Genomic DNA, 16,339 nt, shown 5'->3' on the forward strand with positions numbered 1-16,339 from the left:
CAGTCAAACTGGAAGTTCTGGGTAGCTGTTGAAATGGCCGATCCGAAGGCAGCTGATCACATTCTCACTTACAGAGTGGAGAAGGCTTTGCAAGTAGCTTTCCAAAAGCTATTCTCTTCTGAACTTGATAATGCCTTTATATGTGTGTAGGCATTACTGACTATCTGTTCTCAGCCTTCTGACGGTTCAGAAGAACAAATGGCTGCTGAATTAGAGGCTTATTGTTGAATTTGTAACTCCTGCAGCTGTAAAATTTAGCCTATAATACTTGCTTGAGGTGGATTCAGTTACTTTCTTTAAAGCACTGATGAAGACTGAAAGGTAATATGGTGAACAGAAAGCTAGATTAAATTGAAGGAAAATGCCCCAATTGTCAATTTTTTTTAATATTGCAGATATTTTCTTATTAACACTCCTGTCTTTGCCATGTTGAAGTCAATTTCCCTCTTTCACTATGGAACATATACATGAACTGCTATTTGATCTGGTAGATCAGATTAAACTCCAAACTAGCAGTAACATTTCTAGAAATAGCTCAGTGACAAAGATTAAAAGCAGCCATTACAAATTGAATAAAAATTTCTCCGTAGTATATTTCTTTTATTTGCTTATGACTTCTCCCCTCTTTCCTCACTTAAGTTACTGAGCAATGAATAATGTCATTTCCTGTATTTGTGTTAAAAAACAAAACACAAACAAAAAAAAAACCAACCAAACAAAAAAAAACCAAAAAAACTTTACCCAATTTGTTCCTTATGTTTTCCTATATATATATATTTAGAATGGAGAAATAGTGTTTCCATCCTACCACCTTGTGTTTCTGTAAGATCACAGTTTGTTATTTTTACAAATAATTTACCTTTGCAAGTCATACATAAACTGTGCATAAAGTGATTTGCAGAATCTTCCCGTATAGAGAGTAGGAGAAATAATGCAGTGGCAAATTTGTTAAGGCATAACTGAGTAGTTACAGCTGTATATACATCTATTGTCATAGGTGCATTTTGGTCTCAGGTGAGTGTGGAAAATGGGATTGGTACTGTGTCTTCTTCCCTGCTGGTGTGAGCTTTGCAAGGAGGAGATACGTGGATGTTTCCATTCGCAGTCTTCTGTGCATCTTGCTGGTCTCTGTTTTTAAAAAAAGCAGAGAGAGAAAACTGTGTTGACGCATTCTGCAGTCTGAATGCAGGTTGACAGTAACAGCAGGTCTTCAACCTAATTTCCTTGTGGTCCTTAAGCAGAAATCCAGTGGAGGAGCTCTAGAGCAGACTAAATAGCCGTCTCTAACTGACCTGTAGATCAAAGGTCTGGATGATCCCTATCTGCTGTTGACACATTAGAGGGGGAAAGGGCTTAGGGCTGTCTGTGCCACTGAAGGAGGAAGCCCCCTGGGGAGAGAGTCACACTGTTGAGCTTTTTGCTTCTTTCAGGCCTCTCTGCAAGTGTTGAAGAGCTACAATTTTATGGGCAGGGAGTGAAGCCCGTTAGTAGTTAAAGTTTCTTGTCCCTCCATGACACTTCAGTTGAAGGGCAGGGGTCCCTGAAGCTAAAGATGAATAGGCAAGTATTTGCCATTCCTCCGCTAGGTTTATTTGGTTGCTGGCTGCTGTTGAGATCTAAAATGAGCATTGTGGAGCTTAATTTTGAAGAGATTAAGGCAATTTAAATATTTATACATTGTTTCACGAAAAGTGTGTTATCTTTAAAATGCAGCCTACATACTTGTTGGATGATTCTACTCGTCTGTGTTTAAGTAGATAGGCAACTTATGCTGTTATTCCCACCCACTGTGTTCTTTGTATTGTTAAGTGTATGGTCTTTTCTTTATTTTTTTTACAGTTTGTGTAGCAATCCGTGGGAGCTCTGTGCTCTTATAAGCGTGCAGCAATTTTGAGTTTGTACTGAGATGTAGCCTAATAGTTAGTATGCTGTATTCATCTTCAGTGTGTATTGAGTTCAGTATTTTGTATGTTTCAGATGATAAAAAAGATATTGACCATGAAACAGTTGTGGAAGAACAGATCATTGGAGAGAATTCTCCTCCAGATTACTCAGAGTACATGACAGGAAAGAAGCTTCCTCCTGGTGGAATACCTGGCATTGACCTCTCGGACCCTAAGCAGCTGGCTGAATTTGCTAGGTAAGTAGGAAGAAGGATTTTCAAACTAAAATTGTTTTCTTTCCAGTGGCTTAATCAAGAATAATGTTAGGAAATAAAAATGATAAATTCAATATGACTTATTCTGTGTAATCATCTTCTAAACCAGGGAACTAAATTCAGAACAGAGCAGTGAATGATGTATTAAAATAAGTGGGTTCTACATTCATCAGATGATTTCTGGTTTTTAGTTCTCACTAGGTCAGGCAAGGCCAAAATACCTTGGTAGACTGCATCTTTGATATGACAGAATTCATCTTTCGTGTGAGTAGTCTTAGCTTCTTCAGTGACAAAGGACCAAATTAAATGTGATGCAGCATTTGGATTGTTCAGAATAAGAAAGCTAGGCTAAAATATTTAGTTTGTAAAACCACATGCTGTTGTTTTCTCTTGCTTCTCCCTCCTTAAGCTGTGTTTTAGATATAGTTTTGTAGTAGAATGATGTGTCTCGTGCTTTCAAGTGCTACTGATTCTTGCAGTTTTGCAGTTGTTAGCTGTACTGCTTGGATTTTCCTCTGGTGAAACAGGATTTTTACTTCTATGTATGTAATCCATTGACCTGAGTTACTAGATAACTTATTTTCCAATAGATTTCGTGAAGCCACCGAAGCAGTGTTACAACACGGAGCACTGGCCGAGCTCTTGTGGCTCTTCTGCAGCGCTTAGTGAGGTTCGGAGTGCTTGGGCAGCCTGTAGCCACCAGAGGGCAATCGTGAGGTCACTGGGGAAAAGTCCTGTTGCAACACGAGGGTTGCCTTCTTTGTGTGCATATGCTTGTAATTATCAAAAGGTTACTGCTTTATGCAGTGCATGCACAACATTAATGCTTTGTCTCTGAAAATTTCAGCTTAGCAGCTCGCTTCTTGTAGCTGCTGTGATCGTTTTTTCCCAGTGTTAGAAGAATGAAACCAATCTTATTTTCATTTTGTTATTAGCTGGATGTTCTGCAGAGCTCTGTTGCAAAGCCTTATCACTTAAGCTTATCACCACTGCCGGTGGATGGTCAGAAGTTGTTACTCTTGCTTCCTAAGTCAGCTGGCACAATGAAAAAATGTGGTTCTTTTTGAAATGCCACTGAGTTTTTCAGTTATTTGCTAGGTTACAAGGGCTGTTGACACAGTTTTTTTTATTGGGTAGATTGCTTAGTTGGATCTTGATGCTCAATAGGGTTTGTCTGCTGTTCTTTCCTGGTTTGATCTTGCTGCTTTTTACAAACTGCTTCTATTGGTTTTCATTATGAATGCACTGGAGGACCTCTGGCACACTCTCTTCACTCAGTTCTTGTCATTAAGCCATTGAACTGTGCATACTGAAAGCTCCTAGAAAGAAGCAGGGAGCAAACACTGCAAAACTATTTAATCTGAAAATGTGTATTACAAGATCTGCTCTAAAAGTAATGCCTTCTATTTTGTTACATTGGCTCACGATGCCAGAGTCAAATGTTGGTGGTATGGCAGTAGAAGTGAAACTTTTACCACCAGTATTCCTTTACATTGTATTTCTTTGCAATAGCCTGACAAAATGGCACCTGATGTGGAAATGTGTATGAAGCAAATGTTTGTCATTGAATTTCTCCATGTGGGAAAAAATGGCACCCACTGACATCATCAACACTCACTGAATCTTTATGGAGACCAAACAGTGGGTGTGAGCACAGTGAAGCAGTGGGTGGTGCATTTCAGCAGTGGCAACAGCATCAGTGTCACCTCCAATGGTGCAGATTTTTTATAAGTGCAGAAAGCAGGCTCTTGTTCATGGCTGGCAAAAATGCACAGCTAATGCTAGTAACTATGCTGAGAAATAGTGTTTTCTAGCAGAAAATTTGCTCAATCAAATTGTGTTCTTTTGCTTTCTGTACATGTTGTAGTTCTCATGGAAATAAATAGGAGGCATTACTTCTGGAGCAAGCTATGTTTAAAAAAAAGCTATTAAGAACTGAAGAAGAGATTTTATCTGAAATGGTGGGTGATTCCACTTATTGTTGCTGTTGTTATTTGGTTTGTTGGTCATGCTCAGAATGAATGCATTTTCCTCTGAGACTTGCAGAGAGGGTGAATATAATTTTCTGTGAAAGCAAACATTTAAGTGTTAGTCTTAGTGTACGTACTATTCTAATTCTAAACATACACATTTCTGCCAATCATGCGCATGGAATGATGCTCTCAAGTATGTCAGAATGTTCTGAAACCTTTGGTTCTGCCAAGCACTGAGGTACTTTCATACAGCTGTCTTCTGTTACGAAGTTTAACAAACTTGTCATAGTGTCTTCATGCAAATACTGAGTGTTACTCTCCAGATTGGTTTAAATACTTGATATGGTTTCCAAGTCTTGAAATTACAAGATTGCTTCTGTCAGATATTTCTGAATGCTTCTTAGTGTTGTGAAAAGTACCGCATTTTTGGGTTTGAATTCTTTTTCTGGCATCTGGCAGTAAATGTAAAATTCCCATTTTTTCTCGGTGGAATGTTCTAGGGAATTCTAGAGCTAGAATTCACAGCAGGTAACGGAAAAATTGAGTTTTATATGGATGGTCTCATACTTTTTCTGCTCATATATCTTTGTACAGGAGATGAAATTTGATCTTTAGTCATAGGGCAAATGCATGTTGGCATTGGGAACGTGTTGCCTTTGACAGCATCCCTGAGTTGCTCAAATCCTGTACAAATTAGTGATAGCTTCATTCTAGATATGTAAAAACCTCAGGCATGCAATGTTTTTGGAAAACCTTTGACTTCTTGGTCAGAATCAATGACTTGCTCTTCTAGAACCAACTTCTTATTCTTGACTTAAGAAAGAAACATGAAAAAGAAAACGGTTGTACGTTAGATCTGAAATGATTGTGTATAGCTGAGATTGACGATATGGGTGTATTAGAACACTGCTATGGTGTTGATCCTCTCACAGGGAATGAAGCAAAGACCCACTTAAGCAAATAGCTTGTATTCAAGCTCTAATACGTGCAAATCATTTTTCTAGTAGTAATTGTCACATTTATCTGAATACCACATACAGCTATCACCAGAAACTTTGCCCAGCAAAAGTGGAGGAAAAAGCTTAGTATTTGTATGAGAATTGACTTTGGAGGTACTAGGAGTATAGTGTATTTTTACTCCTAAAAGGATTTGCTTATTTAATGTAAAGTTCTTTGAAAGTTTCAAGCATTGCTTGAGAAACTTCTTGAAAATACAGAGTTGTGAAATTTTTTGATGTATTTTGAGAACTTTGAGCAGCACATGAATTCAAAACTCAAGAGGTTTCATGTGCTCTGCTGAAAGTATTGATTTAAGTTCAATGGTTTAAAGAAAAAAAAATCTAGTCTACTATAAAAGAAGCATAAACTGGCTAGGAGAATTTAATACTAAGTTAATTTTGTATAGTCAAAAACAAGTTATGTTAGGACGGGTTTTCTTAAAGATTTTTGGAAAAACAGTGCATTTGTAGAAATGAGATACTAAAAATGAGGCTTGATTCACTGTATAACCATGCAGCTTATTTTTGATTAACTTGACTGAGATGGTTGCATTAATTTATACGAACAAATGTCTGAGGTTGACTTTGAATAGGCAAAGCTTGGACAAGTTAAAGGTTTGCTTTGCAGCCTCCTAATTCAAAACTGTGGCTGTGTTAGAATTTAATTGTAGTATGAACAGATTTCGTGCAGGGGTCTGGACTTCTGAGTCCTTAGTGAGGAGTGAAGTGTGGGTGGACATTTGGATGCTTGAAATCTTCTGTAGCACTGCAGCCTTTTGATAAATAAGTAAATGAATGCCAAACTGCAGTAACTGAGCATATGGAAGAGGCAGCGCTGCTGCACAACGGCTAGGTGGCATAGCAGAGCAAGCATTTCAGCAGCTGAGCTCCAGTTTTATTTTACTTTTTTATTTTTATTTTTATTTTCCTGATGCATTTGTCATTGAGTAGTGTAGCAGGAATCTGGGCCTTATAACTGGAACTGCTACTTCCTGGAAGGGTTTTTATACATTCTCAAACTGGTGAAGATGCTGCAAATAAACAAGCTGAGTCAGAACACTGATATGTGTTCAGTTATTTTTAGAAGATCTATACATTTTACCTGGTTGGTAAAAAAGTCCTTAAGGACTTTTGCAAATAACATTTCTATTATGTGTCTCATGTATACTTCAAAAGAGCAATAAAAAAGAAAGTGAAAAAGAATTTGGGCATTTCTCTTTGGCAGTCAGATCACAATGTGTAATATTAGTTGTGAACTGCTAAGAAAGAGATGAAACCTAGTAATTACTGCTCTCTTTTTTGATACGTTTCATCTGGGACACTGAAATTCCCCTAAGGTGAAGTAAAATGTTGCATCCAAGTCTGAATAGATTACAGGTAATTCTGTGTGAAGAAGTCATAAAAGCTTGGACCGTATTTTCAGTTGCTGAATGTGGAAGATGTCTTGAAATTCCCCCAAAGCCGCTTAAAACCAACATCCCTAATTTTAATTTAATTTTTTTTCCCTCTCATTTTCCCCTTTGGCAGATACGTGACTGAACTGGCTAAAGACAGCAGAGAACAAACACAAATAAAATGCAAAAAATAAAAGGGGAGGATGGTGTAGCTGGGGAATTGGCACAGCAAGGGGACTTGGTGCTAAAATCCAGCCTTTCCGTGGCTTTATCTTCTGCTCCTCTTAGTACCTTTTCTGAAAGACAGATCACTTTCCAAAATGGATAGAAAACAAAGGAGAGGAAGCTGCCTTAGAGTTTGAAATCAGACACCCTTCTTAAGAGTGGCAAAGCATTCTGGCCACCTAGATTTATATGACTTAGGCCTCTTTTTAAAGTACACACTTTTGTACTGGTTTTGTTCTTGCTGGGAAACTTAAAAGGGCAGTAAACTGACAATTACTTTACTCACATTGTTTTACTGGGGGAGGAGAATCTCTTTCTCTGTACAACACTGCAAGGGTCACTTTCTCACTAACACGTTCCAGTTGTGCAGAGCAAAACTAGTAACTATTTTTGCCAGAACCTTAGGATGAGCAAGAACAGTTTAATTTTATGACAGTTTTTCTGCCTGTTTGTGGACAAAGCATACTAAAACAATAACTGTGGGCTCTTTGATTGTAGATAAATTCCTAGGACGCCTTGTGCCACTCCTCTTGTGGCTATTTATCTAAAAGCCAGTCTGGCCAGTTTCAAGAGTCCTTCAGCGCTAACAAATAGGCAGGGACTCACGCTATTTCTGCCTCGGTAGGGCAGTGCAAGGGTTGTGACAGAGTGAGGGCAAGCATAAGTGTAGAGACACTACTGGTAGAGAACAATTCCCTCGTTCTCTATTCATGGAGATTCAGGCATCTATAAAGGTGAATTATTACTTCTGGTCATCAGAGACCTCAAGGAAGAGAAGTTGCCTGAGAGAGCAACACTGTTGAGGTTTATGCACAGAAGGAGAAAAAAGAATGTGAGAATGTAGGTTTAACAAGCATAAAAGGGAGGTGCTGGAACAGGAATCCTGTGCTGTTAGTTGTTTTTGGCTGGTGCTTTAACGTAACAGTTTGTAACAATTGTATCCATCTCCATCACAATTGTGGAGATTGAAGTTTTTTCAGGTTCTCTAGGTGGGTGAAAGGAAGTAGTTAGCTGTTACATTCTGTTACATCTTTTGTAGCGACAGAATAACATTCTTGGTTTTGAGGGGTTGAATGGTTTAATACCTGCGACTTCATACAATTTCCTTCATGAGTTAGAGGGTGCTTTCATGGGCCTCATTCTATGAAGTTGTAAGGTTGCTTACCTTTGTAATCTGTTCCCTTCTTCTGTCCCGCCCCCATCTTCCCTTCCCCATTATGATACTTTAAATACAATTTAAGAGGTTTAGTTTTTAATTGCACTGCCCCAGAACCGTGATCCAAAAGGTTTACTTCCAATTTTTCTGAAGAAGTCTGGAGAAGTTCCTATGAGGCATGGCCAACAGAAACTTGCAGCAGAAGTGAGAGTTCTTCTGCACCTGCCATGTAAATTGACTTTCTGCAAAGGCAGCTGTTTTGGTAGTTCCAGTCAGGTATTAATGTGTGTTGTGTCTACTGTGTTTACAGTTGTTTTAAATATTGGTGTGTATTAGAGTTCTGTTTTTGATCAATATTTCAGACTAAGAAAACTTGGATGAAGCTGGTAGAGATGCTCTACTGGGTGGGATTTAAATGTCTAACCACCAGCAAGAGCTGCAGCAGTGTAATTAAGAGAAACAACCCAGGTTCTAGTATGATCTCCTTTTGCAGAAAGTTAGTTTGCTTAAAGTAAGACCAAAACCTTTTTTGGTCCTTTGATCATTTGAAAATATCTTTCAATTTTTCTTTAGGTTATTGTCTACATAGATTCCAATGAACAATGATCAGTGATTTCTTACACCGTGTATGAGTAGTGCAAGAATTGCCTATTAAAGTAGTGTTTCTGATGATATCATGGCCATAGGTTTTGGGCTCGGTGCCTCTACCGTTGTTACATTTTTGAACATCTAAAATCCAAACCTTTACTTACGTTAAGCTAAACTCAGCACCACCATTCTGTATGCCAGTTGGATCATACAAATTAAATATCATCATAAGATCATCTAAGCTAGTCTGTAATCTCAGGAAAAGTTACCAGAAAGGTTAAGATAATAAAGAGGATGGCCTGCAGGAACAAAAATAACTTTCTGTGTTCAAGATTGATGGTGCTGGCAGTGGCACAAGAAAAACCTTGTCAATACAAATACCTCACACCCATTTTCTGGAGGATTGTTGAATCCCCAGTTCCCATGTTTTTATCACATATTTTTAACACTTTCAGGAGACTACAGTGTTCTTTGGTTTGCATTGTACATATTCAGTGTAGTCTGCAGATGCTGAGCCAGCAGGAGTGTCTTCTCTGAGAAAGAAACAAATGGTAGCCATTAAATCTTAGGGTGGTGGGGTTTTAAAATTTATTTATTTGTTTATTTATTTATTTGTAATGTGTCAAAGAAATTACTAATTATTAAGTGCTTTAACCTGTAAATGATTGCATGTCTGCAGCATGGGAAGGAGTTGCATTATACCTGAAAGGTTGGCCTGTTTGGACCTAATGAGGTTCAACATAGCAAAACGCAAGGTTTTGCACTGGGGTCAGAGTAATCTCGGATATGTATACAAGAAGAACAAGAACTCCTTGAGAGTAACCCTGCAGAGAAGGACCTGGAAGTCCTGGTGGATGAAAAACTGAACGTGAGCCAGCAGTGTACTCTTGTAGCTTGCAAGGCCAAGGGCATCCTGGGCTCCATCAGAAGGGGGTGGCCAGCAGGGACAGGGAGGTGATTGTTCTTCTCTACTCTGCCTTTGTGAGGCCCCTGCTGGAGTACTGCGTCCAGGTCTGGGGCCCCCGACACAGGAAAGATGCGGAACTGTTGAAGGGGGTCCCTGCTTGTGATAGAGGCGTTGGAACTTGATCGTCCTTGGAGTTTCTTCCAACCCAAGCCATTCTATGATTATGATTCTGTTTCTGAGGGGCAAGTGGTTGCCCACAGAACAGTAGGAGACTGTTGGTAGTTCTAAGGAGATTTTCCTGAATCTAATCTTCGGGAATTTTCAGTGACAGTTTTCGCTTGTTAAGCCTTAATCCAGCCTCAGGATGCCTTCCATTCTTGTCTTCCCCCTGTATGTCCACGTGAATGAGGCAAGTGAAACCGCAGATTTTAGTGCTTCTTCAAGGAATGTGGCAGTGTCAGCCCTGGAGTGTATCTTCGAAGAAACAAATGGTTACATAGTTGAAATGAAGAACTTTTAACTTATATTCCCTGCAGCTCTTCAGAATTGTTTTGAACATTTAGAAGTTGCATTTTATCCTGTTTCAGACCAACTGTTAATAATGTATGTTAAAAAGGCACATACTATTTTGAAGTCTCTTCTCAGAAGTCCTTTATTCCACATCTGTTTTCAGGGTCTACTTCTAGGGCTTAGAAGTATCTTAGATACCAGCAGACTCTGCTTATCTCTTTTTGGACTCTCAGACAGATAGCTGTTAGAGCAAGACCATAATAACATTGTTGTCTACAGGGAGTGTTATGACTGCATTTGAAACACTCAATTTCTATGCAAGTGTTCATTTACTGGTGCCTAGTACGGTCACTGGAGGCTACTGGCATCTGTTACGTAATGGTAAATATCCCTATCAGTGGCCAAAGTAAAATAGATGATTGCTTGTCAGTTTTCAGGAGTGGAGTCCATGTGTACAATAACTTCAAGAAATATCAGTTACAGTTTCTGTGGTCGTAACAGATGTCTACATTGTCTGTGTAAGTTCCACAACTTGCCTACCTTCTCTGCTTTTGTATTGGTGAAACTACTGGTGAAACTACTAGCATGACAGGCAGGCTGAGGGAGGTAATTCTCCTTGTGTACTCCAGTCTCATGAGACCCCACCTTAGAGTAGTGTGGGGCTCTCTGCACATGAAGGACATGGATCCGTTGGAACAAGTCCAGAGAAGGCCATGAGGATGATCAGACTGCTGAAGCACCTCTTCTATGAAGACGAAGAGAGGCGTCCATTCTGGAGAAGAGACCTTAGACCAACCTTCTGGTACCTAAAGGGGATCTAAAAGAAAGCTGGAGAGGGACTTTCTGCAAGGCCATGTAGTGATAGAACTGGGGATAATGGTGTTAAAGAGAATAAGTTCTAGATTACGTATAAAGGAGAAATTATTCCTTACGAGGTGGTGAAGCACTGGAACAGGTACCCCAGGAAAGCTGTGGATGCTCCATCCTTGGAGAAGTTCAGAGCCAGATTGGATGAGGCTTTGGGCAACGTAGGCCTAAAGGGAGATGTCTCTGCCAGTGGCAAGAGGTTGGCAGTCTGATCTTTAAGGTTCCTTCCAGTCCAAGTCATTCTTTGATTCTAAAAACTGTTGAAACTACTCTGTCCTTAATGTCCTGGTGCAAGGTGGAGAAGTGAAGATAAATAAGCCACTTAGGCACAAGAAAAATGGAATTTTCAAACAAAGTGTCCTAGTTACAATTCAAGTAAATTGGGAAAACCCTCTTTTCACATGTTCAGAGGACAAGGAATGTAGTATTAAGTAGTTTATTCTCTGTTTAAGAGGTCCTGTTCAAAAAGCTGGATTTTCCAAATACCAAAATATGCTGTTAGTGTTATTGTAAGGCTTTTAAAGGCGTTAAACTGAATATTAATGGTTCACATGATACTATCAAATAAATGTGTGCATTATGAAGGCAGTTATTGGAGAAAGGCTGCCTACCAGTGTCTTTCTACTAATGTTTTTTTTATTTTTTCTTTTTAAGAATGAAGCCAAGAAAAATTAAGGAAGATGATGCTCCACGTACGATAGCTTGTCCTCACAAAGTAAGTGAAGTGCTCAGCTTTTGAGTAGGTAGCAGTTTGTAGATCAGAATTTTGTATTGATATTCTCTTGACAATAAGTAAATTGTCTTGCTGTTTATACACTGCTAACTGTATTTAACTTATCACTCTATAGAAGCTTCCTTAAAAACCTTCAACTGAATAATGTATTATTCCCAATTCTTGTCTTAAGGTTAGTGCATCCCTAATCTTCTGGTAACCATGATGCACAGTCCCTAACATGCTGCTTTTACTGTTGTGATTTCCCGCCACCCAAGAATACATACTTGAAAGAATGTTCTGAAAGCTGTTCAAAGTACGTTCCTAAGATCTATATATCATCTGCTTGGAAGCTATGACAGATTTGGGAGTCTAGATCAGGAATCAGCAATCTGTGGTGCAGATGCCAAAGTTAGCATTATTGGAAGACTGGAATTACATTCCACAGAGCTGGGGGATGCATCGTTTTGAGAGAGGGGTTTGGAGATAACAATTCTGATCTACTTTTAGTGGGGAAGGCAGAGTCTTGAATAAATTTTGCTAGTCACTTAAACTGGTAGCATCTAGCATTACTGCATTACCCAGCTTCTGTAGAGCTTCTGTTAGCCAACTTAGCTTGTAATGGAAAAAGACAAATACAATCTTGCTGACTTCTGATCTAGATAGTGAGAGGCTGAGCAAACAATCAGGGGAGATAGTTAATAGTGCATATTAGAGGGCATGAGTAGAGGGCTTCGTCCTGGCAGTTGTAGTGAAAGAAATTGTCACTTAGTTCTGGATTCCTCTTTGTGCTTCTATTGATTTCCAGTTCTTTACATTCTTCATGTGTCATGCTTGTACTGAAGTTCAGTGTGTGGAGATACATTTATTCTTACACTAGTGAGGAGTGATGCCTTCATTTTCTATTTACTTTTTCATAGCTTCAACTTCATCTAAACAGGGAGAAAAATATCCTTCCACCTCCTCTATTTTCTAGTGTTGTACGTTTGGTTTCAGATTAAAAAAGAACAATATTACAGAAGATGTAATTGTTCCTGTCAGAGGCATGCAGAAACTTCAAAGTAAATGCAGACAAGTTCATGGTATCATTTTGGTGAAGTACTTCTTAAATTAGTTGAATTCTAGTACCTGAAGAGAGAACTTTTCTTGAAAGTGTTAATTTCCCGTTTTTATTAAGAAATGAGGCATGTTTAAATGTGGTTATTAGTTTTGGAGAAGTAGTTTCCACAGAGAAAGCATGTAGAATAGTAGAATAGAATACTAGCAGTTGATTGTTTCTTTAGTTTCTGTTGTTGAACTGTGCAACTCGTAACCTAGCCATGTTGGTAGTTCTACGTAAAAAGAGTGTCATTTGGAGTACCCAGAGTGTAAAATGGTTAAAGGAATTTAGTGAAGCATTAGATAATGTAAGAAATACAGTTGTAAAACATATTATAGACTTCTATTGAAAGAAAGTTTGAATAGAGAGTGCCACGCCACTGCTAGCTTAAGCGTTGTCCGGAATCAAAAGAAGTAGTCCTGTATTAATGCAGTGTGTGCCCTAGATTAAGAGCCTCTGGTTCCGTACTGAGTTGAAATGAATATCTTCTTTTAGATTGAGTTGACAGTAACTCTCAAATTCTTCAACCTCATTTAGTTTCCCAGTGGGTTTAAACTGTTTAAGCAATTGTTGTCTTTTTATCCCAAAGTGATAGTGTTTGGTGGTCTTCTTTAAGTGTGCACCAGGTGGTATTTGTAAGCTATTATGTGTGGAAACACTCATATCTCTTCCCGGGGAGTGAGAAAGGCAGAGAAGGAAAAGGATGGAAAGCTGGGAGAGGTAGCAGTGCAGGTGCAGGTTTGTGCTAGAGAATAGCCTGTGATATATTATTACAGAATATATCACTTATTGGTGTACTCTAGTAGCCAGTATACAGCATGTTAAAGGATATACCATAGCTAGCCATGAACTATCATTCTATCTGATGTTTTGTTTTTTTTTTAATTTTCCCTGAAAGTGTATGTGCTTTTATTTAGTTCATTCATTAGCTTCTTCCAGAGCTGCATCTTTTCCATGAAACTGTTCTATTATTTATTTGAGTGCACATGGTTCATAACTCTAAGTGAGAATAGAGGTTTTTTTTGTTTGTTTAGCTTTACAAATGATAGCTCTCATTATGTAGTTGTGTTTTTTTTTTAATAAATGATAGGGGTCTCCTTCTCATGGCCATCTTAGAAGAAAGATTCAGAATATGAAAGCATGTTAAATGCTTTTATTGAAGCAGATAAAACTTATTGTAAGTACTAGCTTACATGCTAATTGAATTTCACTGTTGTTTTTAAGGGCTGCACAAAGATGTTCAGGGACAACTCTGCTATGAGGAAGCATCTGCACACTCATGGCCCTCGAGTACATGTATGTGCAGAATGTGGCAAAGCCTTTGTGGAGAGCTCGAAACTAAAGCGACATCAACTAGTTCATACTGGAGAGAAACCTTTTCAGGTATTGTAAACTTCCAGACTACAACTTATTTGTGAGAATATGAATAGAGTGTAACTCTAACATGACTTCTGTATCACTTTGGGGATAATGTGTTTTTTCTTCGTTTATTAGAAGACCACATGAAGCACTGAATGATGATGTTTAAAACTGGGAGTCTCTTTAGGTTATCCTTTGTCTACTTCTGTGGCCTTTTAATAGGAGTTAATGACTTGTTTGTACGCAGAAGATATTGTCTATAAAAAATGTAAAATTATATATATGCCCACTTTAAAAATGAAATTTTCAGTTACTACTGAATGAAGAAAATGTATTCTTCCTCCATCTGAGGAGTGCTATGATAGTCCTGCAGACAACTGACTCTCGGAGTTCTTTGCTTTTAGTCTTCTGATACTAATTTATAGTAGTAGATATCAATCAGTTTTCAAATTATGGCAGTTAATTGAGTGTCCTTCCATTCGTATGAAATCATACCACCAGAGGTCCCCAGCCTACTTCATATGATCTTACTCACATAAATAGTCTTCTCAGGCATTCGTGGTCTTCAGCATGCTGTTCTCTCCAATGCACTTGAGATATGCATTTCTGGTTACTTATTTACTGGAGAAATAAATGATTTCAGAAATTTGACTTGCAGCATTCAGTGATATGCACAGTTTAGTGGTGACGCCTACAGATGTGCTTATAATAATTCTCAACATCTCTTTTTATGCTTGTGCAGTGTTAGAATGTTGTTCTACTTTGTGCTACTTTTCTTAGCTAATAGAATGTGTGTTTTCCTTTCAACAGTGTACATTTGAAGGATGTGGAAAGCGTTTTTCACTGGACTTCAATTTACGCACACATGTGCGAATTCATACTGGCGACAGGCCCTATGTTTGCCCATTTGATGGCTGCAATAAGAAGTTTGCGCAATCAACTAACCTGAAATCTCACATTTTAACACATGCTAAGGCCAAAAACAACCAGTGAAAGTTGGAGGAAAAGTTCTTGAACTCAAACCATCTTACAGGAGAATGAATTGAAAATAAATACGCTTCCCCTTTGTATATTGTTTCTAGGAAAGAATTTTAAAAAAAAAAAAGAACCCTACAAACCTAAAGGACATGTTTTGATAAGTAGTAAATAAAAAGCAAAAAACTTTCAGGTGACCTTGCTGAGATGCTCTACCTTGCTCTGTAATCCCGTTTCAAGAACACGGTGTTTTGTAAAGTGTGGCCCTGACCAGAAGGGCCGGTTCGTGAACTTGCATCAAAAAAGACGATTCTTTATACAACAGTGCTAAAATGGGACTACTTTTCACATTCTTATAAATATGGAGCTCACCTGTTGCTTACAATTTTTTTAATTTTGTATTCCAAGTGTGCATATTGTACACTTTTTGGGGATATGCGTAGTAATGCTATGTGTGATTTTCTGGAGGTTGATAACTTGCTTGCGGTAGATTTTCTTTAAAAGAATGGGCAGTTACATGCATACTTCAAAAGTATTTTCCTGTAAAGAAAAAAGTTATATAGGTTTTGTTTGCTATCTTAATTTTGGTTGTATTCTTTGATGTTAACACATTTTGTATAATTGTATCGTATAGCTGTAATGAAATCATGTAGTATCAAATATTAGATGTGATTTAATAGTGTTAATCAATTTAAACCCATTTTAGTCACTTTTTTTGGAGAAATACTGCCAGATGCTGGTGTTCAGTGTAATTTCTTTGCCTGTTCAGTTACGGAAAGTGGTGCTCAGTTGTAGAATGTATTGTACAGGCACTGACCTTTTATTAACACCTGATAATATGTACATCCCATGTAATAGAAAGGGCAACAATAAAACAGTCGTCCTAAAGAAAGAATATGGCAGAAAATGATCTGTAAGCACAGTCTATTTTCTTTTGTCCAGAGCAATCCTAGTTCCTCTTGATCTTCCCGATATTGGAAGCTAAATAAACTCAAGTTTCCTTACTTTGCATTCAATTACAATGATTTGTGATGAAATTACATAATGCCACATCAGGTGGTATACATAAATGTAATTGATGACTATAATTTTTTTGTGTGTGTGATCTAGACTTCCATTAATGGAGATTTGGAGACTCATCAGTGTAGTGAGATTTCAGTATACCTGGAAAGCAAGCAAGTAGGTGAAACAATACAGTAAATAGCTAAATGGGCACTGTGCTTAGTTGAAGTAAGGAATCTTGGAGGTTTAAACGCAGTAGAACATGGGAGAACTATAGGGCTTGGTCTCAGCAGAAAAAAGAAAGCTGTTGTCTTCTTTTGGCTGTCTTGTTTGACTGAATATTTCTTGGAACCTCCTTGGATGCCTTTTACTTTAGAACAGGAACTCATGGTTCTCAAAGAACTTCATGGATTTTG

General features: G+C 38.2%; 1 protein-coding gene across 1 annotated transcript; it reads left to right on the forward strand.

Moving 5' to 3' along the window:
• Positions 1-1,910: 1,910 nt before the first annotated feature.
• Positions 1,911-15,925, forward strand: YY1 (YY1 transcription factor). Its single transcript, XM_003206722.4, has 4 exons — positions 1,911-2,140; positions 11,431-11,491; positions 13,812-13,970; positions 14,757-15,925. The coding sequence occupies exons 1-4, from the start codon at positions 1,926-1,928 to the stop codon at positions 14,937-14,939; spliced, it is 618 nt and encodes a 205-aa protein (XP_003206770.1). The 5' UTR covers positions 1,911-1,925; the 3' UTR covers positions 14,940-15,925.
• The last annotated feature ends 414 nt before the right edge of the window (positions 15,926-16,339 follow it).

The sequence above is a fragment of the Meleagris gallopavo genome, chromosome 5 (genome assembly GCF_000146605.3).
Source record: "Meleagris gallopavo isolate NT-WF06-2002-E0010 breed Aviagen turkey brand Nicholas breeding stock chromosome 5, Turkey_5.1, whole genome shotgun sequence".
NCBI classification, from domain to species: Eukaryota; Metazoa; Chordata; class Aves; order Galliformes; family Phasianidae; genus Meleagris; species Meleagris gallopavo.